At 39.5% G+C, this 26903-nt stretch overlaps 1 protein-coding gene across 1 annotated transcript in view; it reads left to right on the forward strand.

Annotated features, from left to right (window-relative positions):
* The window catches only part of arap2 (ArfGAP with RhoGAP domain, ankyrin repeat and PH domain 2), a 112299-nt gene extending 85947 nt beyond the window's left edge, over nt 1-26352 (forward strand). The window contains exons 19-33 of the mRNA XM_022760736.1: nt 2686-2749; nt 3319-3482; nt 4163-4375; nt 4644-4749; nt 6405-6552; nt 8566-8643; nt 13527-13601; nt 14382-14499; nt 16788-16916; nt 17940-18076; nt 19011-19093; nt 21257-21292; nt 22455-22518; nt 24411-24515; nt 24914-26352. Coding sequence (XP_022616457.1) covers nt 2686-2749; nt 3319-3482; nt 4163-4375; nt 4644-4749; nt 6405-6552; nt 8566-8643; nt 13527-13601; nt 14382-14499; nt 16788-16916; nt 17940-18076; nt 19011-19093; nt 21257-21292; nt 22455-22518; nt 24411-24515; nt 24914-25267 — 1874 coding nt within the window. The 3' untranslated portion in view covers nt 25268-26352. The remainder of the gene's footprint in view (nt 1-2685; nt 2750-3318; nt 3483-4162; nt 4376-4643; nt 4750-6404; nt 6553-8565; nt 8644-13526; nt 13602-14381; nt 14500-16787; nt 16917-17939; nt 18077-19010; nt 19094-21256; nt 21293-22454; nt 22519-24410; nt 24516-24913) is intronic.
* The last annotated feature ends 551 nt before the right edge of the window (nt 26353-26903 follow it).

A 26903-nucleotide genomic window follows, 5' to 3' on the forward strand; every position in this document is an offset into this window, starting at 1 on the left:
GTTCATCTCCTTTCAAGTAGCCTCAGTTTTTTTAGCTGTTCCCCTGGGAGACAACAGTGAGAAGCATGTATTTCCGAATTTCTGTGATTTTGAATTTTTCCAGATAAAATGAGGGATTAAGTGTTCCTATGTGGGCTGTAAACTAAATAAACCATTGTAAAACCAGTGGATTAGCTGAAAGATGAAAAAGCGATTGTTTTTCTTAGCACATGAAAAGCTTACATTCTAGAGATCCATGGTTTTCACAGGACAGCGACACTGTAGAACGTTATAGTGCATATGGAGTAGTATACTCTATATGGTATATAAGAGTTTGCATAAAGCAGCTGGCTGACATGGGTTTATAACAGATACATCTGTATCAGTATACTGTATATGTCAGCTGATAAGTACCAAGAAATGGACAGACATTTGAAAGTTAATTTTCATTATTGTCCAGCAATAAAAAAAAATATAGTAAAATGTCATGTCCATCATATACTGTACGTCAGTTATGATTTTTAAATAACAAAATGTAAGAGACCCCTATCAATAAATGCTTATACTTACATTTATGTTAAAAAAAGATCAGCCGGTTTATTTTAAATATCAGTATTGGCCTCAAAGATTCAGTATTGGTTGAGCATTCGTTTTTATACAGTGCCACAGCATCTTTACATCCCCCTTCCCAATCACAAAAAGATGCCATCACACCAAAAACAAAAACAAAAAACATTGGATCCCTCAACTGCTTCCCACCCATGATCACGGTTTATTGGAGACCAAAGGTGGTAACTGAACCCAGGTCTGCAGAGGTAATACCCGTCCAAAAAAACTAAAAATCAAAACTTTAACGCTTGCACTGAAAAATATGCACCAGCAACCTGAATCCCCTTGATTTTCAGAAGGGAAAAACATAATGAAAACGTCTTACAGGACAGCCAGTGCAAATTATGGAGAGAACAAGGCTGCAGACTTAGTTCCTTATCACACAAACATATTAAGTAATAAAAAAATTCCCACTGAGCTGTAAGATGGATAAAAGAGGATTGCTGTGTGTTTGTTCAAACAACAATGACAAGTGTTTTGCATTTACCTGATAACACTGTTAATAAACCTCTCTCATGTCAATATCAATCTCTGAAGTTCTCTGCTTTCTTCTCTTGTTGTTTATATCAGTATGAAATACTGTGCCCTTGAAAATCTGCCAGCGAAAATGAAAAGCAAATTGTTTGTTAAGTCAGACTTCTGGGAATTAATTGTTTTTGCTGTTTAGCTCAACATACAAAGGCCTATAAAAATGATTTGAAGGCCAAAATAACACTATTACGTAATGTTTTTTCTTTTTACCAGTCCTTGTGTCCTCTTTTGAGACAACAATCAAATAAATTTTTCTGTCAGTGGAGATTATCGATACATGTGTTTACTAAAGAAGCGGTTGCAGAGATTGTGGTGATTGGTAGAAGAAATTGAAAAGTTTTGTTTTTCTGTCATTCGAATGCTAAATGTTTTTTAAAAGTGGAGGGCGAAAATCACAGGACGCGGCGTAAATATGAAGCCACCGCCATTGGCCCGGTTAGCTTAGCTTAGCATAAAGACAGTAAACTGGGCGGAGACAGCTGGCCTCGAGTCTAAACTTCTCACCTCACTCGTGGCAAGAAAGCAAATAAACTTATTTCCAAAAATGTCGAACCACTCCGACAAAATCATGCATTACTTGACAATTACGTTCTGTTCACGTAGTTGTTTAGTGAGATAACAATCTTTAGAAATCAACTGTTTATTGAGGTTTTACATCCATTATTTGAGCACAACCAGTGGGAACTTGAGTATGATGAAAGTGCCAGATGTCGTTTCAAGGAGATTTGTGACTCAACTGCAGAGCCTCATATCTCTTTTTGTACTTTTTTCTTCTGTATGTGTGTGTGTGTGTGTGTGTGTGTGTGTGTGTGTGTGTGTGCGTGCGTGTGTGTTTGTTGCCATGATCCAAGCAGCTGTTTGAACCCACAGAAGAGATTATGGCTGAGCTTTCGAGTCCCATAGCCCAGTTTTTCTGTATCCTTGCACTGTTACTTCAGTTTTAAAAGATTGACTGAATAGATTTCTTTTTCTTTTTTTTTTTACACTGTGTTAAATACTCCCCTTGGTGCAGTCTTATTTGGTAATGGTATTTAAAACAACTTTATGTAAAGCTTAATGACTAATGGCACTAGTGTTTATGCCCTGCTTCCGTCTCTTGTTTAAACTACCTTTAGTAAGTCACTGACACAAAAAGTGAATTCGTGTTTCCCATTACAACAAGAAAACGCTATTAACTTGAATTGGATGCATTTGGCATTTTCCACTCCTGTACTGGTCGCTCACTTTTCTTTCTGTTGTATGTCTGCACATTTGAGAAAAAATAGTCAGCTATGTCTAGACATATTGTGCAATGTATTATTTGCCATGATTGCCCTAAAACATAAATGAATACTTAGGAGAAGGGAGACCTTTCAGTGACAGGTAATGAATGCGTCAACTTCCAGGTTTCATGGCGAAAGCGTCTAAGTGTCCATGCTTTTGACAGAGATTGAACAACTGCAAATGTCAAACCTAAACTCTTCCCTACACATTACAGTGCATTAGTGCAGAACGTGTTGCTCTTTTGAATGTACACCAATGTTTCGGAGCCTGCATTTACTAAAGCCCCTTGCCCTTTTCCCTCAGCTGTCTCCACACATACCGAGGGCGAGGACAAGATCCAAGTCTTGCTGATGGTGGAGGGCAGAAGGTATGTCATTCCTTGAAAATGAAAAAAAAAAAAAGGTGTGCTAATTGGCAACGTATTTGTGATACTGCAACTCTATGCATTATGCAGTTGTGCTAGCTTTGATTCTGCCTTTGTCTTGTTAGTCCGAATGCACTTTACCTACTGTAACCATCCGAGGTAATTAAGGCCTCGCCAGGCTGCCTGCTTTAGTTAGAGAGAGGAGGTGAGATGGCACGTAACACATCGCAGCCCTCACACAAGCCGACAGTTTCAGGCTCCCTTTTAGAGTAATGCAACAAGACTTTGTGCTTACTCTGTTAATTGCCGTTCGTTTGTGTGTTTTTGATCAAACCTCGTGGGGGAAACCGGTGGTTGTTTATAGATGTGTGTTCTGTAGAAGCGCTTTTGGATTCCTTTAATCTTGTTGGTTTGTTTATGTAATGAGTTACCACTGCTTTTCCAAATATATGAACATCTTTAGCTCTTAAAATATGAAACTCCATACTGTTATAGGAAATTATATTACGAGGTTCTTCATAAATAATGACTTCTTTTTTTTTCATCTTTTTTTTTTTTATTTTTTTTAACAGAACAGTTTACATCCATGGCTTCAACAAGACGGACTTTGCACTGTGGCACTCTGCCATCACAATGGCCGCTGACACAGATGGCAAGGCCCTCAGTGACCAACAGCTGACTAAGAATGGAGTCCCTATTATAGTCGACAGTTGCATTGCTTTTGTCACTCAGTATGGTGAGATGCATTAAATTTATGGGGAGAAAAAGTTTTAAAAAATAAGTTCTGCAGGACTATTATTATGATTTCCCCTTAAGGAGCTGATTCATCCAGTGTGCTGTGTCGTGATGAGAATTTCATGCTTTCTAATGTTGTCTAGCATAATGCTGTGACATTATCCTATCTCTACTTTCACCATATTTTTTTTTTCTTTTTTTTTTTTTTAGAAATGTAGAAAATGTAGTCTTAACTTTTCAGTGTACTATTACTGCAGGATTGCTTCAAAAATATAAACACCACAGCAAATCTACATTACATAGTGCCTGTTGCCTGAGAAATGGCTCATAAATGCAAAAGGGGGGACGTATATCATGATAAGTAGTGTGCATTGCGATGAAGGACTGGCATTAAAGTTAACTTTGAGTGAAACTATAAAGTGATACAGAAGGTTAATATACCTTGCACTGACAATTTTGTTCTACCGGCAATTTAGATTCAAATGTGCTTATGTAACGTTGTTACATCCCACAAGTCAAAGTGTCTATAAGGTCCGTTATTGCCCTGTAATTGTATGTAGTCATATAGAAATCTATCTACTGTCATTTGCTGTTGCAGATTCTACACATTAGAGGGTATTAATCATCAGACAGTCACAGTATGACTAGGAATCTGACCCATCCTTCGATCTGTGCAACCAGGTTTATGCAAAGAGGGGGTCTACCAGAGGCCCGGGGACCCTGGTAGAGTCGCCTTGCTCCTGCAGGATTTCACCCGCAGTGCCCGTAATGTGAAGCTGAGAGAGAAGGAGCACCAGCTGGAGGACGTGACAGACACCCTCAAGAGCTTCTTAACCCAAGCCGAGGACGCGCTGCTGACCAAGGAGCTCTATCCATACTGGGTGTCTGCCCTAGGTATGTTAGGTGTAAACTTTCATGGAGTGACACAAAATATGCCAATGTCTCAAAGATATACAGTCCATGTTTTTTGCTTTATGCTGTTTTTGAACAGCAGACACACGATTTCATCACTACCGATGGAAAAAATATTAAATGTTCTATAAATAATACAAAAAGTACAGTGTGACCCTCATCTCCTTTTTGTGTTCATGGTCATGTCTCCGTTTATAGTTTGTTACATTTGGCATTATTTCAAGTACTCCTCATCTGTGTGGGTTTACAGATGAGAAGGATGAGAGGCAGAGAGTGAAGAAATACTCCACTTTCATAGAGAGTCTGCCAAAGATAAACAGGTCAACCCTCGATGCTCTGCTGCAACATCTGTACAGGTACACACAGACACACACACACACACACACACACACACACACACACACACACGCACACACACAGGCTTCAAATATGAGATGCGTTTAGAGCTTATACTAGAGAGGGTTTTTCAAGGTCATGCTCCCTGTCTGTGTAAACATTAATATCCTGACGGGGACATTCATGTTGTGAAGTGTTTTCAAAACATTAAAACCAGGAGATTAAGATGCCAAAACAACATTGAACAATGTACTTCCCATATTTATGAATAAACAGGAAACGCAATAAATTGGACGGACAACACAACAGGCCCCTGACAGCTGTATGACTAACCCTTTATTATAAAACTCACCTCATATTATATTCTCTGGCCTACTGTATATAGCTTTACTTCTATCTCTCTCTGTGCCTGTTTGTATCTCTGTCTGGTTTGTTTCTTGTGCTGCTGTCATCAGAAAGAAAATGTTTCTGGGCCTTCGCCTGCGCTACGCTGAGCTAACTGTGATCCATCTCTGTTTGGTTTGATGTGATAAAGTCCAAAATCAACTTAATCAGTGCAGCCACTTTTGCGACAACTTGATGGCACTCGATGCGACGTAGAGATCCAACAGATCGCTTTATTTATACACAGCCCCCTTCTGATGCCAAATGATGCATTGTGACTCTATTAAAACAGCCAAAAAAAAGATTTAAAAAGTCTGCATCTTCATCACGTTTTTGAATGAATTTGTGGCTGATGGAACAGGTGCAGCTCTGTAGCATCAGACAGAACAAGTACAGGGACTCAAAGGTCCCGCGGCCTGAGTCGCCTTAGGGTTGCTGTTTGTCACCTGCTGATTAGCCTGTCGCCCCCCTTGTTTTCCTCTGACCCACTCGCTCCTTTGTTATGTGTGTGAGTTTTTTTAATCATCTTAACAATCAAATTGAATTTAGTCGGGGATGCTGTAGTTGTATATGGAGCTGAGATGGTGGCAGGTCCTTCAGATTGCAAGCAGAAAAGGAAAAGGCTGTTTTTTTTTTAGTTTTTTTTGTCACTGAAGCAACAGCGCCCTTAGGTTGAATATGATGAATCGATTCCATACTATTTGTACCTTTTGTTGGATTTACAAAGCAAGACGAATCAAGTGGCTCATTATTAAAACCTCACACATACAGTAGTTGAAGTCCATAAGATAAATCGTGCTTACGTTATAAACTCGAGCATTTTTGGCTGTGTGGGCTTGTTTTGAAAGTAATTTATTTCATTCAATAGCACTGTTACTCTGCTTTATGTGTAGAAATGTCTACTAATACATTACAGGTTGGAGGTGGAACCCCTGATGTACATAGTGGGAATCTGCACATACGCTGTGTACAATCCACAGTGTCAGCATTCCACACAAGAAGTCAACCCGCAGTTGCATTTAAATCCAAACACTGCCGTCTTAATGTCTCCTTCACTGACACGCACATTACACCTCATTTCTCCGGAAACCTGCTGTGGATAGTCGTGATTTAGCTGCATTATGTTAATGATGGAAATAGTTTAGAGAAGACTTTATTGGCCCTTTGCTGAATTTGGATTGAGGCCTCGCATTTCATTAAAGTCCGTGTGAGTGTGGAGTATGTGTGGGCATTAGAGATTGAAAGAGGTTTTTTTTTTTTTTCCTAAACATGTCTCGTCCCTGTGATTCAGGATCCAGCAGTGTTCTCACATCAACCACATGCCGAGCGAAAAACTGGCCTCCGTCTTCTCCTCCTGCTTGTTCCAGACTCGGGGACAAACCCCACAGGAAATTAGCGTGGTGCATGACCTCATCAACAACTACATTACACTCTTCAGTGTAAGTCAAAAGTGCTGTTTGCTTCTTTTTTTTTTTGCCATTTGACAGCGCTGAAAGTGGAGAGCAGCTGATTGGGAGACAATGAGGTTGACAGAAGGCTGAGCTGAGTGTGGTTACATGATATCGTCCACCTGTAAGTTAGATAACATCCAATTTCTATTGCATAAACACGCATTATGTAATTCATAAAAAAAGAAAGAACAGTTGGTATACTTGGTGCTACTCTGCTCAGGTTATTGCTGGCAGAATTAACGGCCAAATATGGAAACAGGTGTCTTCGCCGACTTTGCTCTGCACACACAGACGGCACACATCTCCAGAAAACACAGAGATTATATTAAAAAAACAGGTCACCTAGAACAAAAAATAACACTGGAATCTTGTTCAGGACATCTCTCGCTTGAGGCGAAAGGAGGCCAGGCTTATGCCTCTGTTCTATATGTTAGGTACCATTTTGATAGAAGAAAAATATAATGGTAGAAAAATCAGATTTTTTTTTCCCTCCCTGTCAGTGATCTATCTATCTATCTATCTATCTATCTATCTATCTATCTATCTATCTATCTATCTATCTATCTACTCTGTTTTTGATAGACAAAAAATGTCAATACTAAAACTACTTACCAAAGTGAATACGAGTGACTGATGGCTGACAGTGTGTAGGAGTAATACTGTATTGATGTACAAAAAAACAGCAGTACATACATGTTGCATACACCACTACCATCCATAATTAATATAGTTTAGCATAGTTTTATGTATTCTCATTTATACTGCCCAGCTTTATTTACCATAACCCGTGTATTATAATAACTTTTTGGCTTTGCATCACTTCCTCATTGGCATTGTAGCTAACCTGTGACAGGCGGTTTTACCTATTATCTAAGTCATCCATGAAATATTTCTGCTTATATTCATAACAGTAGGAATAGGGTATATCCAATCTCATGTGCTTGGTCCACTGGATTTGTCTGTCTGACTGTCCAATCAGTGATCAATGATGGAAAAAACAGCTATAAATAAACAGCTATCAAAGCATACAGATATTACCATATTGCATATCTAAACCAGGCTGCAGGCATGACTTTATTTACACTCCCTTACTTCAACCATCTGGGGAGCAGAACTGTTGTTGCCAAATCTCCACAATAGGCTTGACTTTGCTGATGTGTGGACGGGCGGGGGTGTGGGATCAATGTTACCCTTGGAGAGCTGCCTGGCTTATGGGATACGCAGCACAGAGCAACTGCTAATTCCCAGCGGAACGCCTGGATCCCTCTTGTTCTGACGTTAAAGGAGGAGCATTCACTCCAAATCGGTTCGAGACGCCATCATTCGCATGACAAATAGCCATTAAGCTCAACCAATCATGAGCCCAATAGCGGTGAATACACACGCTGTGACACAAAACGAGTGAGACGTCTCGCTAATTAAAGCGCCAGTTCTGTGCTGGATGTCGTCGACGGGGCCCATTATCAGGCCTAAACACACACACGATGAGTTTGTGAATTTTTTTTTTCTCTCCCCCCAATCTTCTCTGCCATTCGTATAACTCTAACAAAGCAAATTGTTCTCTGAAAATGATAATTATGTTAAAAAAAAAAAAAAAGAAAAAAAGTTGGAATAAAAAATGTCATTTCCCACACAGAGTTTCGTGAAAGAAAAGAGTATTCACTTGGTGCTGAGCTGTGTCAAACACTCACAGCCAACTTCCTCCTTTGAAATTAGTTTTAGGAGTGTCAGCTGAACGACCCAATTCTACAGTTTGCGTGATGATACCTTTTTCCTGGTTCAATCCGGTCTTCCGTGTATTGTATTTAAGTGCTGAAATTAATATTACTATTGAAAAACGGCTTTATGATTCCATGAAGCAATTTAATATTTCTCAAGTGCAGTTAACTTGATCCGAAAGTTTCTCTTTGGCTGAGTTTGACTTGAATTGTGTGTGTGTGTGTGTGTGTGTCTGTGCGTGTTTGTGCATGCGTGCGTGCTATTTTGTGATGCTTCCAACAGGTCAATGAAGACCAGGTGCAACAGATGGAGAGAGAGAATAGTTTCATCACACGCTGGAACGACAAGAAGGACACCACAGTAAGTCGACCCACAGAACCCAAATCACCAATGGGTGTTGTGTGTGTGTGTGTGTGTATATTGATTTGCCCGCATGCGTCAAGGTGTCTCAAATCAGGGATTCATTTGAACAGGTTTCCTGTTTTTCTGGCAAAAATAAAGGGGTTCTGGATTGGGGGGGGGGGGGCAGGAGCAGGCAGGTGAGGAAAAAGGGCTTTGTTCCTGTTAACCTTTACGGCAGGTACTTTATGCCTGGATGCCTCAGCCGAGAAAAACATTTGGTTCGGATAACTGGAAAAAAAAAAATTTAATCACATGCCGCTGCTGTTGTTGAAATCTGAAGTAAGTTGTTTATGCCCCCCCCCACACACACACACACACACACACACACACACACACACACACTTCTCTCCACCTTGTCCATAGACTTTTCAGAACATGTCTGCTGCTGTGGGTCAGGAGGGTTACGCAGCAGAAAGCCCGTGCTATTATAAAGCTGTCAGAGGTGAAAATTGGGGCAGCATTTTGGCTATGGATACGAATTTTGGCAGGTTTTATGCTATGCACCGAGGAAAACTGTAGTCGACAAAAAGACATTAAATATAATCATGTAGCGTAATTAAAAGTCAGCATGGGGAAGATTTCTCTGTCGAGATAATGGGAAAGCTTATTTTAGGGATGATTTAAAATATTAGTAAACATTATTAAGCAGCAGAGCAATCGAACCCAGTCATTGTAACGACCGATTTGGAAGTGCAAGTTTAATGTTGTAACATGAAATGTCCACGATATTCATCCATTCATTTAAAGTGGTTCATGGCTCAGGTTTATATATCATCTGTATCATCTTTGGCTTTTCATTCAGTGGACCATTGGAATGATGTAAAGTCTCTTTCAGTTCAGGTTCTTAGATTAAAAATACCTTTTCTTTACAGACAGTCTTGAAGATGGTGGTGAAACAATGTCTTTAATCATCTTCATTCATCCTGTAGATTTTTGTATCTCTGAGACATTTTACTTGACAAGCTCAGGAAGGTCAGTTATTTCTTCTTTCTTCCATCACTGTGAAGTTAAGCAAACTGATGCCTGGGTTGCTGATGTCAAAATGGAGTCTACAGTCATTCTAGCAGCTTAGTGTGGCTGTACTTAGGCACAATGGTAGTTTTTATTAAAGGCATTACATCAGAATGCTAACATGCTGATGTTTAGCATTTAATGTTAGCAGGTTACCATGGTGACATGCTAATCGGCACTAAACATTTACCTCTCTTTTACTCTGTTTCTCATAAACACTTGTATATAAAAATGCAGCATGATAATGTTTAACTGACTCAGTTGAGGCTGGAGCACTGCTTGCTACTGGATTTTTTTTTTTTCAGCTAATAAATAATTATCTTAAGCATTTTTTCTAGATTCAGATGTGCAGTGTTGTCAATGTCAACAGTTTTGGAGAGACACTTACTCTGGAGAAGTAAAAAGAAACTTGTGTGAATGGAGAAATACTACTAGAGTTCAGAGAGAAAATAAGTTAGGACAGAGAAAAAATACTGTGGCTTTCCAGAAGAAATGTATTTCGGACTCGTGCCTTTGCCAGCTACACTGACCCTACCATCCCTGGAGCGATGACTCTAGCATGGCTAAAAGCACACAGATTTCGTGGTTCGTGGTGCATTTGACATGAGAAGATTTACAATTGAACTATTGCACTATTCAAACTAGAGTGCGGATGTTGCCAAACAGAGGAGGTAGGAGTTAAGGTACAAGATGTAGGCTTTACTGAACAAATGGCTCTTGAGTCTGCTCTCGAATGCCAAGACAATATGCGCTTTTGACACTCGCAGGAAGCTTGTCTCAGAGGGCTCGGCCCCTGCAGGTAAAGGGTCTGATCTAATCTGTTTCCCTTTTTTAAAAGCAGAGAATGACAAGGAGGCCTGCACCCTGCAAGTGGATAGGGTGGCTAAACTTAGGGAGTAAGTAAATCAGTGATATAATGAGGTGCAAAGCAATGTCATGCCTTCTAAGTTAGAAGTGGCACTTCAAAATTAATACCTGAATTTACAGCCACGGTGAGTGCAGAGGTAGTATGACCTTGGTAGCTGTAAAACTGTGTAACACTTATTTTTGTTGCATTATCTTTAGGCCTGGGTGATTAAAACAGTAGAGATGTGTACTGTTGACAGACACTTTACCAATCTGAATATGAAAATAGTTCGATAAAAAGTCCAATAGTTTCACAGTTGCATGAACAAACCTCAAGCATGCTCCCTCCCCAGCTCACAACAAACAGGCGATCATATCCCTTGACAATGGAGCGTGCTTCGAGTGACAAACCGCCAATAATTTAACAGGTGTGATTTTGGGTGACACTAACAACAGCAAAAGCGTGGAGGGAGAGAGTGAGTGCAGCCGGTGACGTTTAGCCAGTGTGGTAGTTTTTTGGTTTCTTTGAGTCCTGCCTGATATCAAAACAACGTTGCTGTGCAGGAAAACTGCCCTGACCAAAAGCGGGAATACAACAAAGTTATTTTATCACCCTATGGATTACACATCATGTCAGTCACGACCACCATCTGCTACATCTCAAGAAACAACCCACAGGCAGTCGATGATGGAGAAGTACTCAGCAACAACACCATATGACAAAAAATCCAAACGGTACAAGGAAAAACAAAGAAGGTCACTAAAAATGATCAATAATTATCTATATTGAGTGATATGAACATTTTTATCGTGATATCCTTTTTGGCCAAATTGGCCAGCTGTAATTTGCTGGAAATTTGTCGGCATCTTCATTTCCCGTCTTTCTTTTCGACTGTGCAGATGCTATATTTGTAAAGTGTGCGTGGTCCTCTTCCCATCACATAACAATGAAAGGGAAGGAGGAAGAGTGTACTGAGAAACCCAGCATGGTCCCATATCTGTGTGTGACATTTTCACAATTACAGCTTTCGCTCCATTGATTTGAATGACTGTAATTTCTGTGTCATTTTAGGGCCACGGGAGTCAGAAGTGGCTTCCTCCCTCTTATCATACGATAGTTCTCCCAGCTCAAGCCAATAATGGACCTCAATTCACCTGCACATTAAAATGACAAAGGAAAAGTAACTGTAATTTCCAGATAGCCAAAGGAAAAGAAACCTTTCGTGCTCACTTAGTTGTTCATTTTCTAGAGATGGATTACCACTCCCCTTAGACTGCCAGAAATTTGGACTTAGTGCCTCAAATGAGCTAAAAAGAAAGTTACATTTTGACTCTCTTGCTTAATTTCTCTGGTTTTTCACACCAAAAAGTTTTTAATTGGAAGCCGAGAAAGGTGATTTATACTGACGACCATACCTCTTGAATGTCAGGCACCTAAAACTCTTTGTTTTAATTTCACAGAGGTTACATTTAGTTTAAAATTTATATTTACTGTGTCATCTCCTATCTGTTGATCTGCAGGTGAAACATTTGGGTAAGTTAACACCTCTAAAGCTAGGCACAAGTAAATGAAATGTTAAATCTTTTTTTGCTTAATACATACACAAGAAGAAACAAACTCTAAACTAGACAGGTTTGCAGTTACACAGCAAAGCCTACCACAAATTACCTTCTTTGCATTTCTGTTTATGTACGGATTACATGATAAGCCTATTCATTATTTATTTATTTGTTTGTTTGTTTGTTTGTGTGGAAAGAGCAGCGCTAACAGTTTCCCTCCTTTTCTTTACCAGGCTTCTTTTACCACTGCCAGGCTTAGATAACTGCCTCCCGGCTCTAGCATCATAATTAATCGACAGATATTAGAGTGGTATCAATCCTCTCATCTAATTCTCAAGAAAGCAATTTAGTGTTTTAATGTTGTTTAACTTTTGTTTACTGCCACCAAGGTTTAGAAACTTCATGAACTTGGGGTGTATTGAATCTTTAACATTTTGTTTAATATGCACTGATTAGCTTATGTAGCTTTCAGAAATCAATATAAAATCAGTAGATGACTAGAAATCAAAGACATTATGGTAATTCATTTACAGAAAGGCAACATTTTATAAAGGTTTTAACATTAGATGACATTAGATCTACATATCTGCTGGGTTCATTCTGACACTTTGCTTTAAAGGTCCCATATTTTACACTTTTCCTGTGTTTTATCTGAAGTTTTGATCCCCATAAGAAGATATATGTGTGGTTATAAGTACCAAAACCATATCAATGTAATTTTACATCTCCTCTCTGGTGAGCCAATCAGGTGAGAGGCTCTGAGAGCTCTCTTCTGATTGGCTGACTGTTTTCTGAGTGATTGAATAGAAATATAGCAGATTTCAGGCGAACACTCAAGAGAAACCAAATCCTGCGAGGCTTGGATGGTGGGTCCAGGTGGGCAGGGTTTAGGGTGTGGCTGGGGACAGTGACATCACAAAGTTAAGGAAGTCATGACGGCTCGTTTTAAGGCACAGTTCCTGAATACAGGCTGCGTGCATTTTTCTCTGTGGACTGAGCGCTTTGATACCTTCACAGTATTAATATAGCACCTGCTTTATAATTTTAACAAAACGCAAGGAAATCTCACTTTCTACAAACACCTGAGGAAAGCATTTCAGTTTTAGTGTAGGTGAAACATACACCCTACACTTCCACATTTACAAGTGTCTCTGTTTCACACTTGTTCTCTTTATTTAGCCTGGTTTGGCATTCCATAATCGCTACAGGGTTTACTTTGCCTCTAGCTCCAAAAACGACCTTTGGTTTCCACAAATCCTCCAACCATTTCTCTCACTTTTCTCCATTTAGATTCATGCCACATTGGAGCAAGGAATTTAGGAGAAAAGCCAATCAATCCAACCCATTGCTTTTGTAATTCAGCTGATCTCTCTGTCTCACACTGGGTTTTTTTCTTTCCTTTTTCCTTTTCCCTCCCTCCTCAGTTCTCTCCAGCTGGGGACTTGATCTTCGAGGTGTACCTGGAAAAGAGAGAGCCAGAGAACTGCTGTTTAATCAAGGTATAAGTGTGTGTGTGTGCGTGTGTGCGTGTGGGTCTGTGTGTGTCTGTGTGTTAATGTGCGCATCTGTGCTTTCAACAGGCATGTTGTCAATGTGTGTGCCTGCTTTCCCATAGGTCCTTCAGTGGTATAGCGGAGAGGGAGAGGGAGGGGGAGGGGGGAGACCGAGTGTGGGATGAAGGCAGGTGATGCAGGAGAAAGGAAGAGGGATGAGGGTGGGCAGAATGAGAGGTGGAGAGGTTGATAGAATAGGGCCGAGACATCCGTGGTTTAACCTGATGGGATTACCACCACTGAAATAAATCAAAAGCGAACTAATCAAAGAAATGTCTGATTTAATTGTGTGAGTAATTGCGTTTTACAAGGCACGTAGACCGCTGTAGGTTACGGATTCCTTTCAGGTCAGCGGCGGCGGCAGAATAGGGATGGGGTTAAAGAGGAACGCTCAGCAGCACAGTTGGACTTTAATACTCCACTCTCTCCCCCTGGAGTAAGGCAGCACATTTGCTTTTCAGGTACACCTAATAACTTGACAAAGAAGCAAGTATTTAATCAGTGCGGCGTGGATATGCCTGCGAGTCAAATATCTTTGCAATAAATGTGACATGTTAAATATTGAGTGGCTGCTCAAAAGGGAGAGATGGTTCAAGGCAGCGGTATCAACAGAGAGAGCTTATGATCTTTTGAGCTTTGAGCTTTTGTTCTTTTTCTGTTTATTGTTTTTATTCATTGTGCTGTTTGCTGAGGTATGAATTTATCTGTTTGTTGTGCTCGCGGTAGGTCTCTCCCAGCATGTGCTCAACGGAGCTCGCTGAAACGGCGTTGAGCACGAAGAACGTCGCCTTCAGCGGTGATGACCTCTGGACCACCTTTGAAGTCATTGAGAATGGAGAGCTAGGTATGTAGGACTCTCTGAGAGTCACCTCATGATACCGATTCAAACCCTGAAAACACTACATTTCAAACAGTGATGATTCCGAATTCGAAAACATCACACTTCGGTTGTACTTCTGCATTCACTTCCAAACATGTGAACCTTACTTCACTTCAAAGGTTCACAAGCACATAAAGTTTTGAGACATGGCTGTTGACCACTATTTTGTTTTCTGCTGGCGTTTGTTCATATTCAACTAACTTGCATTAGAAACCAGCAATTGTATATTCTACATATCCTTCTTGAGAGTAACTCTACTCTTGTGTAGGGTTAGGGGTTAGCATTAGCAAAATATGCTTTGGGGTAAACTCACTTCCTCCATGATGACATCAAAGAACAAGCGTTAGAAATGTCTATTTACTCTACTCATAGTAGCTGCAAAAGCAACTTCAATAGCATTTCTTAGAATCCATTTGAAGACATTAAACAAGCATTTTATTTTAATCAACCAGAAGTGCATCTTTAGGAATGAATACCTCATTCTTCTCTTTTGTTCGAGTCAAGGAGTTCTTATTCTTTAATTGAAGTGCTGCAGTAGATTAACAGAGACCTGACAAATGTGATTGTGTTTCTATACACTCATCTTCATGAAAATGATTTCCCTTGCCATTGTAGTCTGTAGTTTTGTCCTCATTTCACTGTGTTTATGAACAATCAATTAATTCATATTTTTCAACATGTCATGGTAGTTAGCGTGATATGTAATTTCCTTTTTCTTTTCTCATTCAATTTTTTAATTCAGCCTCTGCTTTAATTACTGACTTATATCAGCTGTGGCTCCAACTCCAATGTATTATGATGTATTATGGAAAAACGTACTATTAGATGTACACTTCTAAAAGTGCTCATGTTAAGCACGCTAAAAACTTATTTCTCTTATCATTAGACACCTGTTGAATGATCACAGCTAAAAACTTTCCACCGACATTTAAAGTTTATCCAATTTGTGATTGATGTGTCACATCAGCATTTAAATGGCTATTCTCATGCAGGGCATATAGAAAGATCACACTTCCTCTCATCGGAGGACCTCGTGATTAGAAGACTATGCTATCTCTCTAATAAAGCAGTCTCTGTGAACATGGAAGCACACTGGGAAATTAGCCAAGCATCGTCGGTTTGATGATATGCACATTAATTAATCATCTTTACCATCATATGTCATAAATTACCTTAATCTTACTCGCATGATCAACCTAGGGAACTGACCCACCTCATCTTGCATTAATATGCGCTGATGGCACCTCACACGCTCGCACGCTCGCATTTGATCATACCACAGTAAGCAGCGAGCAAGGGGAAGTCAAAGTTGAGCTTTGTCGTGAAGTTGCTTAGCTGGCGGTCCCTGTGCACTTTTCATCAGTTCACTGAGAGTTTACACCACGCTCTTATGTTTGTTTTTCTCCTCGCAAAGTTACAGAGGGCAGGCTGTCCTCTTCTAAAAATGAAGGTGTGTTGAATACTGAATATATTTGCTGACAGTTCAGCATATTTTCCATGCCAAGACAATATGTCTGTGGAAGAGTAAACAGTCAAGCTATTTTGAAGGCAGTAGCGTGACAGGTTTTGCTCATAAAACCATAAAGAAGGGAGGGAAAGTGCGTTAATTAGCCATTTTGGGGGATAGCTACAGATAAACACTGTTATCGAGGACAATAGGCAGAAAAGGGGAGCTAATATTTGTTGGGAAATGAGGAACTAATTCCATGGCCTGGGTCTGCAGAGATTCCAGAGAGAAGATAAGCTCACTGTTATGAATAAGTTATGCCATTGTGGCTCTTTTTACCTCCTTCGGTTATGAAAAACAGGGGAGTGTAGAGATGGAGGCATCAGAGCAGGGGTGGTGGTACACAAATTATCAGCTTTTTTTTTTTTTTTTGGCTGATAGCATGTACCCTGTTCACCATTTAGGAAGAGATAATAGGTCTATTTTGCACATGAGTGTGTTTTTATAATCAGGTCCTGATATGCTAGAGATAATTTAAACTACTCTGTGATGAAAATGGGGAGAACAACAACATAATTTTGTTATTTGGTTAACTAGAATTAGTCATGGATTTTACGATATGAGGTTGTGATTTTGTTTTATGCATTTATAATTCATGTATGACCAGAAGGCAGAAGGGAGCTTTGCTGTGTGTGGTTGACTTTTCTAAGCGTTGTTGTTTGACCATTGCTATTTCCTCGCAGATTTACTGTACCTGCTGATTATTCCCTTCCCTTTGACCCGATGTTGTTTTAATGTTCAACAGAGCGCCCGTTGCACCACAGTGAGAAGATTCTTGAGCAGGTGTTGGAGTGGAGTACCTTGGACTGCCCAAGCTCAGCTTTTCTTGTTATAAAGAAGTTTGCAGGGGCCAAAGGAGTGGCTGGTGGGAAAGGTTAAGTATGCTATTGATGGTACAAAGTCATAGAAAATGATGCTTTTTAATGCAGATTTTTATTTTTTTTTTTATACAGCTTTTGTACTAGTTATGTGTCGTTGTCAGTTCTTTTGATGTTTTTTTTTTTTCATTACATATTCATGTGTTGATTACTTTTTTTTTCTATCAATTGTTTAGTCTATACCAGTTATTCCCAACCAACTGTTACCCCAAGGGGTAGGGTGCAGCCAAGTGGTGTTTGGAAAGATTTTCCACTCAACTAATTGGAAAAAATTTGATGTCATTATTAAAAAAATGTTCTGTTGGAGGTTTCTTCCTGTGAAAAGGGAGGGGGTTTTTCCTCCCCACTGTCACTGTCACTGAAGTGCTTGCTCATTGTGGCAACTGTTGAGTTTCTCTCTATAATATTGTAAGGTCTTGACCTTACCTAGTAAAGTGACTTGAAATAATATATGTTATGATTTGGTGCTATACAAATAAGATTTGAATTGAATGCGAATACAACACGATGACGTCATAAAATGTGCTGATTAGTGTATTACATCATCTAGCGACATTAAGTGACTTTTCAAGCAGGCTTTATAGCAGCAACTTTCCATTGAAAGTAATTGGCAATGGCTTGTAAACAGTTAAATAGTAATGCATAAGCATTTGAAATATTTGTTAGCTAAAAGCAATGGACAAACAGTTTACATAGTTATCCATGGAGCTATACAACAGTGAGTAGCTCCCAGAACCAATCGTGACATCTTTAAATTATGTAACTGAAAAAACAGGAAAAAAGCATACAACAGAACAACTAGTGAAACCATCACATTTGACAATCTAAACAGCTTTTTTCTTCATAAATGACTTATGACTCTTATAATCTAATATTACTTATAATCAGTTATCAAAATTTGTGTTGATCAAAGTATTGATTAAACTGACTGATTTTTTTCCGCACCAGTTGATCGTCTACTGCTTCTGCTTTGCGCGGATAGAAAATATTCCCTTTTAATTGATGTCATTGTGTTATAGCAGACCAAAGGCAGTTTATTAAAGGCGACCATCTGAAGTTCAATGATGGATCCTCCAAACTGCTGTCGGGGCACAAATTCCAAGACAAATATGTTGTACTACGTGCAGAGAAGCTGCTGCTCTACAGAGATATCAAAGTGAGTACACTTTTATTTCCGACTTAATCTACTGCCGCATCTACTGTAAACACTTGCCACCGTAGGGATTTTTCTCATGCACACGCAAACTATCTGGCGAGCAGAGCGTGCCTTGTATCACGAGGGAATTTAAAAGGTTATAGAGCTGCTTAAGAATACCAAAATGTGTTAAAACAGAGCCTGCATGACTGCAACCACACAGATCGAACTCCACCCAAACTCTCTGTGCTTCATATCCCTGGCGACATGTCCGTCTCGGGGTTCCAAATCTTGGCGTTAAGGAGGAATATAAAACACACTCATGGCACTGGACTTCCCACTCTCTCTTGAAAAGGAAGAATAGAGTGCTTTCCCTGGAGGGCTTTTCTTCTCAGCACATTTCTGCAGCTGAAACATGGGATTCGTAAAGGAGTGAGAAGAAGTGTTAATAATTGATGGAAGTGCAGTAATTCTGCCTGTAGGGAGGGGCGTTTTAGCGGGGCTTTCTCCGAAGGCTTTTTTAAAATATCAGGTTGCACACGAATGTGGCTAATTACTGCATGAATGCAAAGGAAATGAGAAGTGTTAATGAAATCTAATTGATATCTTTGGCTTCTACAATTATTGTCAGGTCTATACTTAGTGCAAATTGTGTTGGAGGAGACGGAGTGGGTAGTGTGATGTGTAGGTGTCAGACTCAAGTTATTACTTATATTTTTCTGGCTTTGTTCTCTTCTACTTTCTTCTTTGTTGCTTGAAAGAAGTTGATTGATTGTCGTGCTGTGATGCTGTGAAGTAGTACAGATCATTTGCCGGCATTTTTTAAAATCTTGGTTTATTTTGTTAAGTTGAGTGTAATGTGTTTCTCGCTTAGTTTTTTTCCTTCATGTATTTATCCAAAATATTCAATTGTTTTTTTTTTTTGTTTTTTTTTTGTTTGTTTTTTGTTTTGCAGAGCACTAAAGCAGAGAAAGTGATCCAGCTCAAGTCTCTGAAATGTTACCTAGGCCTGAAGAAAAAGCTCAAACCTCCAACCAGGTAATCTGCACTCCACGTGCGTGATACATCTCTAGTGTCTGAATGTATGTGAATGAGGGATTAAAATTAATTAAAATCTCTGCAATAAAATTATCTAAATAATAGTCTTGCACCGCCATGTTTCCAGTTTTCATCAACACCGTTGAAATAAATGAGCGCAGCTACATTTGACTAAACTTGAATGTGCTGCTGACCATTGAGGCCTGATACTGGGCTGTTAAATAATTGGAGAAAGAAAGTAATAAATCTAATGTATTTGGAAATTTCAACTATGCACGTTTTTCGCTGCAAGAAGAAAAGGCTACGAGCAAGAATAAGGTAGTAAAAAATATGCTCTCAGCTCAACATGAAGGTCAGGGATTGAATTAAAGAGGCCTCCGTAAATAATAGAAAATGAATCATGGAAGGTTTTTCACATCATGGGTAAAATATGTATGTGGAAACAGAAGATTGACAAGACAAGTTATGGGCTAACTCTAGGTCAATTCATCAGCATTTTTTTTTTTTGTCACATTATCACCTTTGCAACGAAGCAGACTGCTGTGGAAGACAGTGAGATGCAGTTAAATGCTCTGCAAGAAGCTAGTAAGTGGTCCTTGAGTTAAAGTGTTACTACTGTTCCAGGCCATTTGTTTAAACTTCCATTCCCTCCTTGCATATGTTGTGGTGCGATAAATATTGCCTTGAGTCAAACAATGTTTTGTCATTTCACTGGAAAACATATAGTGACTCATTAGCACCAAAACAGCTGCTACACATTCTTAACGAATCAACCCCTATTGTGTATATAAAAAGAACCAGTGATTATTTAGTATCGCTATTGTCTTTTCAAGCGTATTTTGTGCACATGTGCAACAGTTTGTGTCTGAGCTAATAGTCCCCAAAGATATATTGCCCTTTCTCTTTCCCCTCAAAGTTTGGGATGCCCAAGCCACTCCTGACCCCATCTTATTTTTCACTGTAATGAAACTGATTAAATGTAATTGCATTTTAACAAATACAAATTATCAAACTCTGCTACTGTGGGTTGAAAACATTGCCGCCGCTGTTATATTTTAATGATCTTCTATTATTATAATTTATGACACATGGCAAAAGTGCAGCAGTTCTTGTTGGTCAAACAAAGAGGGAATTTTTTGAGAAGCCAAACCCTATATTTCACATTACCCAATTACAATTCCTCATAATTTTCCCCATGTCGGAATTTCGAGTCTGGGGAAGCGTGAAAAATGAGTCCAGCAAGCGATTGTCTGCATTACGCAGTCCTTCAGGGGAGAAAAAGTGGATAAGAGGGAAGAAGAGGGAGATGAAGCAAGAGAGGGAAAGAGGGACAGAAGGAAAGAATGATACAGCGTGGTATCATAGATATACTGTTGAGTGGGCTGTGGGAGAAGTGATACGCTGAATAAAGAAATAAAGACAGAGTGCTGAGGAGAACGGAGAGAGTCATAGTGAGAGGGTTAGGAGAGGCAGCGCTCCAGTACCTCATTAGGCAGAGGTCTATCTGTGAGCGGCCTACTGCGGGGTTGGATCGGCTGCCTTAACTCACAGGAGTGGTGCTCCAGGCTGCGGGCTCTCTATCTCTGCCCCCTCTTTCGCTTTGTTCTTCCCCCACTCCTCTGCTCCTGTTCAGCCACAGCTGTGAAAGGTTTCAGGGAGAGGTATTCTCCAGGAAGGTGGTCTTTTCACCTTATACTGCCTCTGTCCACGTTAATTCTCACAAATGCACACACATATACACATATCCATGCGTTTTTAAGTATACAACAATCTTAAATTTAATCTATAAATTAAACCTTAAAGGTGAACAACATGCGCTCAGTGTATTGTATACTTTAACCCAGAGCATACGGAGGCTTGCGCATGCATAAACATGTGGGCTGGAAGTGCACTGATTAACTTAATTAACTCCACTCTTTAGCACCTAGCATTTGTAGTGAACTTTTTTTTTCCTCTTTGCATTTTAATGAAAAGGTTCTGACCCGCTTCTATCTTTAACAATACTTTCTCACCAAGTTTTCTCTTTATTGTTGAGTTGGATACATCACAAAAACATGTTTATAACCTCTGTCTCCAAAAGAATCTGGTGCACAGGGAATTGTAAGCTTCAGTTTGCAGAAGCGAAATCTCAAAATCTAACCCATGTCCTTCTCGTTTCAACAGCTGGGGCTTCACAGTCTACACTGATAAACAACAATGGTGAGTGCCATGCAGAAGTCCTCCTGTTCAATCATTGATGAGTTTGACTTTTATACTTTCCACTCAAAATATCTCTAAAACAGAAAGAATCAAGTGGAAGAGAGTTATAAAGTTGAAGTTAAAGCACGTCGTCGTGATCTAAGTGGGTTAGTAATGGGAGCATCGGTCCGGTTAAATAGTATTACTGATGGTCACATGGTGAGAGGCTTCTCTCTGGTCAACAGGTAGGAAGTGAAATAACATACAATGAAGTTAATAAAATAAGACCTTTTTGAACAGGATGGGAACATTTCCGTCACAGTTGGATGTTAGGCTTTATTTTTCAGTCATGCTAACAACAAGGCTCTTGGTTGATCAGCTCACTACTTTGGTCCGGACTAAAATAATTCATTTATTAATCAACAAATGTTAGCATGTTAACATGCTAAGCTAAGACAGTGAACAGGTTAAAGATTATACTTGTTAAACATTTGCTTGTTAGCACTGACACTATGTTGATGTTAGCATTTAGCTCAAAGCACTGCTGTGGCTAAATACAGCCTGTTAGCATAGCTGTAGACTGTTAATCTTGCTAGCTTGATTAAGGCATATTTTGATCTATGTTTACCAAATACCATTTTTTAAATGATTTAAAGAAACAGATGAGATGAGAAAAATTAAATAAAAAAGGGAATATGTATTGTTTAGCAAGTGCTTACATTTCTATGCCAAAGAAAAAAGAAGATGTTATATTGTCAATTTTAGTCCTTTTTGTTTTGCCCAAATTCACAAATCAGAAATTAGCCTCAAAGGGCTTTAATAATAACGTACATACAGTACAGTACAGTACAGTACACGACACACCAGAAATAGCTCAAATCCAAACAGAATACTGTATAAATCTGAGCAGGTGACAGGCATTATTTAAACCATCATCCTAGATTGTTAGTTTCAGCACTAATCAGTGCTGCTAAGGGATACTTTCCCCATGCAGATGCATGTAATCATAGTTAATGGCAGTCAGCCCACCTATCGTCAATTCTATTTACAGTGATCAATGAACTGTCCCCTCAGAACAAACTGTGTCCAGTGCAGTGACTCACTGAATCCACTCGGCAGTTTAAAATTACTGTGAAAAAAACAATGTGGAAATCAGTGATGTGAGTGAGTTTTCCCTCCTCAGGCATTTGTGTTGCGAGAAGAGGGAGGAGCAGTTCAGCTGGGTGACGGACATAATCAGGATGAAGGTAAGATGATGTGCAACAGAGATGTTGGAGCAAAGATTGAGGAATTCACTCATTCGGGAGCTTGATGAAGTAATGAGTAAAGGCTCAAGCCATTCAGTTACTTAGGGAGTGCAAGACAAGTCTGTGTCCCCTTTCTCTAACCATTTTTATAGTTATGTTGCAAACCAAAAATACCAGCGAATGTGACACATGATGTGGACATATCCTCCCTCCTTATATGGTCGAAAAAATACTCTTGATTACAGCCTGAATAAATCATCTTTTACAATCCGTATCTCAGAACAAGGAGATATGATAAATCATATTTACCCCAATCATCCATTTCCATTGTGCTGTTAGGCAGATGAAATACATAAACAGGGAAAGAACTGTAAAGTTTTCGAGGTCACTCAGCAATAACATAAATCATTTTATGTGGAAAAGCTGTGAGAATAAGGTCAAGGCGACTGTAACAATCGCATTGTGGTACTTAGCCCCCAGATACAGCTAAGTGTTGTCGCTGTCAGTCGCTGACACAGCACATATGACATAAATAATGCAAGACAAAGCAAACACAAGGAGAACAGCAACGAATGTGTCATATTTTTGTATTATTTTTCACTCTCACACTCATTGCTGCTATCTTTTTAGTGAATAGCATCTTGTTTCCTCATTAGACCAAGCACATGTGTCTATTCTCTGCTCATTTCCAAGTAAATGACTATAACGTGAACATCACGCTCATCCTAAACGGAAAGATCAAACAGAGAAATCCCAGCTCTGTATTGTATGCTCAGCACATTTCGTCAGTATTAGCCCGCTGCTCGGCTTCCTTTATGGGAGCCCATCTGCAGCACAGTGTTGTTTATCACAGGTGCTTACTGTAAAAGCCTTTTTGTGCCTTAGTTTGGGTTAGCAAGTAAAAAGGGCAACATTGTCAGGGAGAGATGGATCTAAAGGAGAAGCCAATTTTTGTCTGTTGTTTCTAAGTGTTTCAAGGTGTTTATTTCAGTTGGCTCAGTGACTTTTCTCTGCTCTTTGGAGAAGCCCTTAGCTCTGCAGCGACTAAATCTATAGCAGACTGGAGCCGGCTAAAAATATTAGGATTCTCCTCCCAAATCCGCTAAATATCAGGATTGTCAGCTTCCAACGCCGGGGCTTGTGGGAAGGACACAGGACTTGTGGGAAGGGCAGAGAGAAAGTGTAGATGAGAAAGTAGACAGAGAGCACTTTGGTGTTCTTGATTTCCTTTCTCTTACCTGTTAGAGAGCATTGTGCTCCGGCAGTTTCCATAGCAACTGGCAACGGAGGGCCTCATGTTGAAGCAAGGTGGAATGGGTTGTGGTGATGGTGGTGGTGGTGGTGGTGAGTGTTGGAGGGTTGGGGGGAGGGTGTAAAGGTCCAAGGACAGGTTGCGGCAGTGATGAAATAAGGATTTGTTAAAAAGAGACAGTTCTATAGGTCTTGGGGTCACAGTGATGTAAAAGAAGACATTGTTAAAGAGAAAGTTTAGCCAGAGACCAAAATTCAGTCAGAGAGCTGCAGTGGAACAGAGATTTGTCACACTCTGACTTTCCCTCATTTTTTAAAGGTGCTTGTGTTTCTTTGTGTTTCTGTCCAAAAACAGCAGTTTAAGCTTCCACATCCTGTTTTCCACTATTTCTTCTTTGCTTTATCATAGTAACCATTTTTTTTTCCCTCATAAATTGTGAATACAATTAATTGAAAAGGAAAACTACAGCGTACACCATGTTCTGCTAATCGACCGTCTGCATGTGTGTGCCTGTATATACGTGGAGAGTATCAATCCGAAGCATACATCACTTAAAGAGGCAATATATTAACACAAACTGTCTTTGTTGTCTACATTCAACAACCATCACAAATTTGGGCTGTTGGCTGTGTGTCTTCAGTACGGTTCTGACCTCTGTTCGAAGACCGTTAACTCAAAAAAAGCTGCAGATAACAAGTTGTCCAGAGGAGCAGCTGTGACTGAAAGCATCAATTGCAGCAAACAGGTGAGGAAAGCTGTGCCAGTTTTAGTTTCTGCTTACTTATATAACATTTCTTATTTGCTAACATGGCTGAGCAAAAACTATGATCTATTTATTATCATTAAATCAATCATTTCAAGAATTAAGCTAGTTATTTCCTACATTCAGTACACTTAAATAGCTGTGCATGAGCAATTTAAGTTGTTTAACTAATGCTTTTTTGCCTTGCTAACACTGGCTTCTGCTACTATTAATGTTACATTTGAAGAGGCAGAGGATCCGCTTTTCAGTGCTTTGGCTTGAAACTTGTTTTAAATGCTTCACTCTGAAGAAAAATGTCCAAAATAATTCTAATAACCTGTTACTAAAATATGTTAAAGTTAGCACTCGTGCATTTAAGTTGACTCATCTGTATCGGCCAGGTTTGCCCACAACTGATCCACAGGAGGATTTCTCTTGGCGGTGGCAACCGGGAGACCACCATGGATGCTGGTCTGCACAACAACCTGCTCAAAGCCCCGGAGGTCCCACACAGAAGATCTTCTGTGGATATTGGCCAGCCTCCACAGTTCCCTTACCCGTCCCCGTCCCTGTCCACACACTCGCAGCCGATGCCTTTGCCTCTTCCCCCTAAGAGTGGCTGTAAAATCACCAGCAAGAGACCCACTCTGGGCGGGGAGGGTGTGATACCGTCCAATCTGCTGAATGAACTGAGCTTGGTGCTGAGCAAGACCGGTCGCAATGCAAAGAACAATGACTGGCAGGAAGAGAAATAAGCAGGAGGAAGAAAGGTACTGTGAGTTTGAAATGTTAGAAGACAGAGAAAAGTGTGGAGACTGACAAAGAAAGAGCACACAATGCACATGAAGACTAATAAAGTTGCTTTCATGTCGGGGGGCGGGGGGGTCATAGCCTGAAGACTGCTTTTGAACTCGGATATATAAAGTGATGCCGATGCACAAGGGGATGTGGAAAACAGGTGCAGGAGACATTGGAGGTCACGCAGACCTCAGCTGGACATGGCGCTGACATAAGCACTACAAAACATGATTTATATACCGCTCTTCTGAAGTCTGAGAATGCTACAGAAATATGTTCAGCTGTCAAACCTCAGAAGTTTCCAGAAATACTCCAAACTGCTTGCTTCATGCTTTTATGTTTCCACTTACTTTAAAAAGGCTGTTTTGTCTTTCATCTGAAAAGTATTGATTATTTTGATCTTTAGTGAAGCATTTACCTTTTCTTCGTAGCACTTTTGCTCCAAGAACAGTTTAATGTAGTTGCACACATTAAATAGCATTCCCTCATATTTGTAATTGTTAGTGGCAGGATCTGCCATTACAACAAAGAATTAAAATACTTGTATGTGCATATCCAATACAAAATAGAAGAGCAAGTTTTAGGCCTCTAGCCGTTAACGGTGGCTAATAGTCGCATATTTAATTAGACATGAGATGAGTATTTATTTATAATTATTTGTTATTTTTTTATAGCAGTTAACATTGTAACCTTTAATTGTATCCACTGGCAGTGTTTTTTTTTTAGCAAATGATCCTGTGGCACACCACTTTTAAAATTGCACTGGCCGCCACCAAATGTAATTTTAATGTACAGTATAAATATATTAATAAACTTTGCAAAATGCTTTTACATGCAGTGTTACTGACCAGTTTAAGCTTTAATGATACGTTAATTCCGCTTGCCCAATATTTCAGTGGAGGTTGCACCATCATGTTCAGTGTTTTCTCTTAATAACAAAATAATTTAAGCAAAAAATTAGCCAAATTTAGCTAGCTTGTCTGTTTGCTAGCTTGATTTGGCATGCACACCTCACAATATAAAATTATTGCTGCCTTACCCATTTGCAGGAGACTAAAAAGGTCTCCAAGACTTTAGATTTCTATTTATGTTCTTTAAAAAAATGTCTTATTGTCAAGTTTTTGCTATATAGTGAAGTCAGCAACACTGAAAGGCAGGGACTCATTCAATACACAAGTTAACAGTTGCTTCACTGTTAACTTTAGTGCTCTTACTAAAAATACACATAAATTAAAATGGAAAAAATCATTTTCGTTTTGGTTGAAAATTTGAAATATACACTATTAAAATGGCTTTTATGACTACAAGTTACCACAGGTGTCTCCAGATCCGCTGAAATGCATATTTTATTTTTTTAAACTTTTTTATTTTTTTATTTTATTACTGAAAGACAGTGTTCACCTTCTATGTAATTTGTCTGCCACCCCATACCCACTCTGAATTTAGATGAGCACAAACTCTGTTTAACTAAATGTGTATTATTACATGAAATTTGTCATTAAGATTCTGTGACTATCTGCCACAGAAACACCATCAGATATCCATTTAAGAGATTTCCAGTTCAATATAATGGATGAGAAACATGGTTTCAGC

The sequence above is a fragment of the Seriola dumerili genome, unplaced genomic scaffold (genome assembly GCF_002260705.1).
Source record: "Seriola dumerili isolate Sdu_G_001 unplaced genomic scaffold, Sdu_1.0 BDQW01000362.1, whole genome shotgun sequence".
Lineage (NCBI taxonomy): Eukaryota > Metazoa > Chordata > Actinopteri > Carangiformes > Carangidae > Seriola > Seriola dumerili.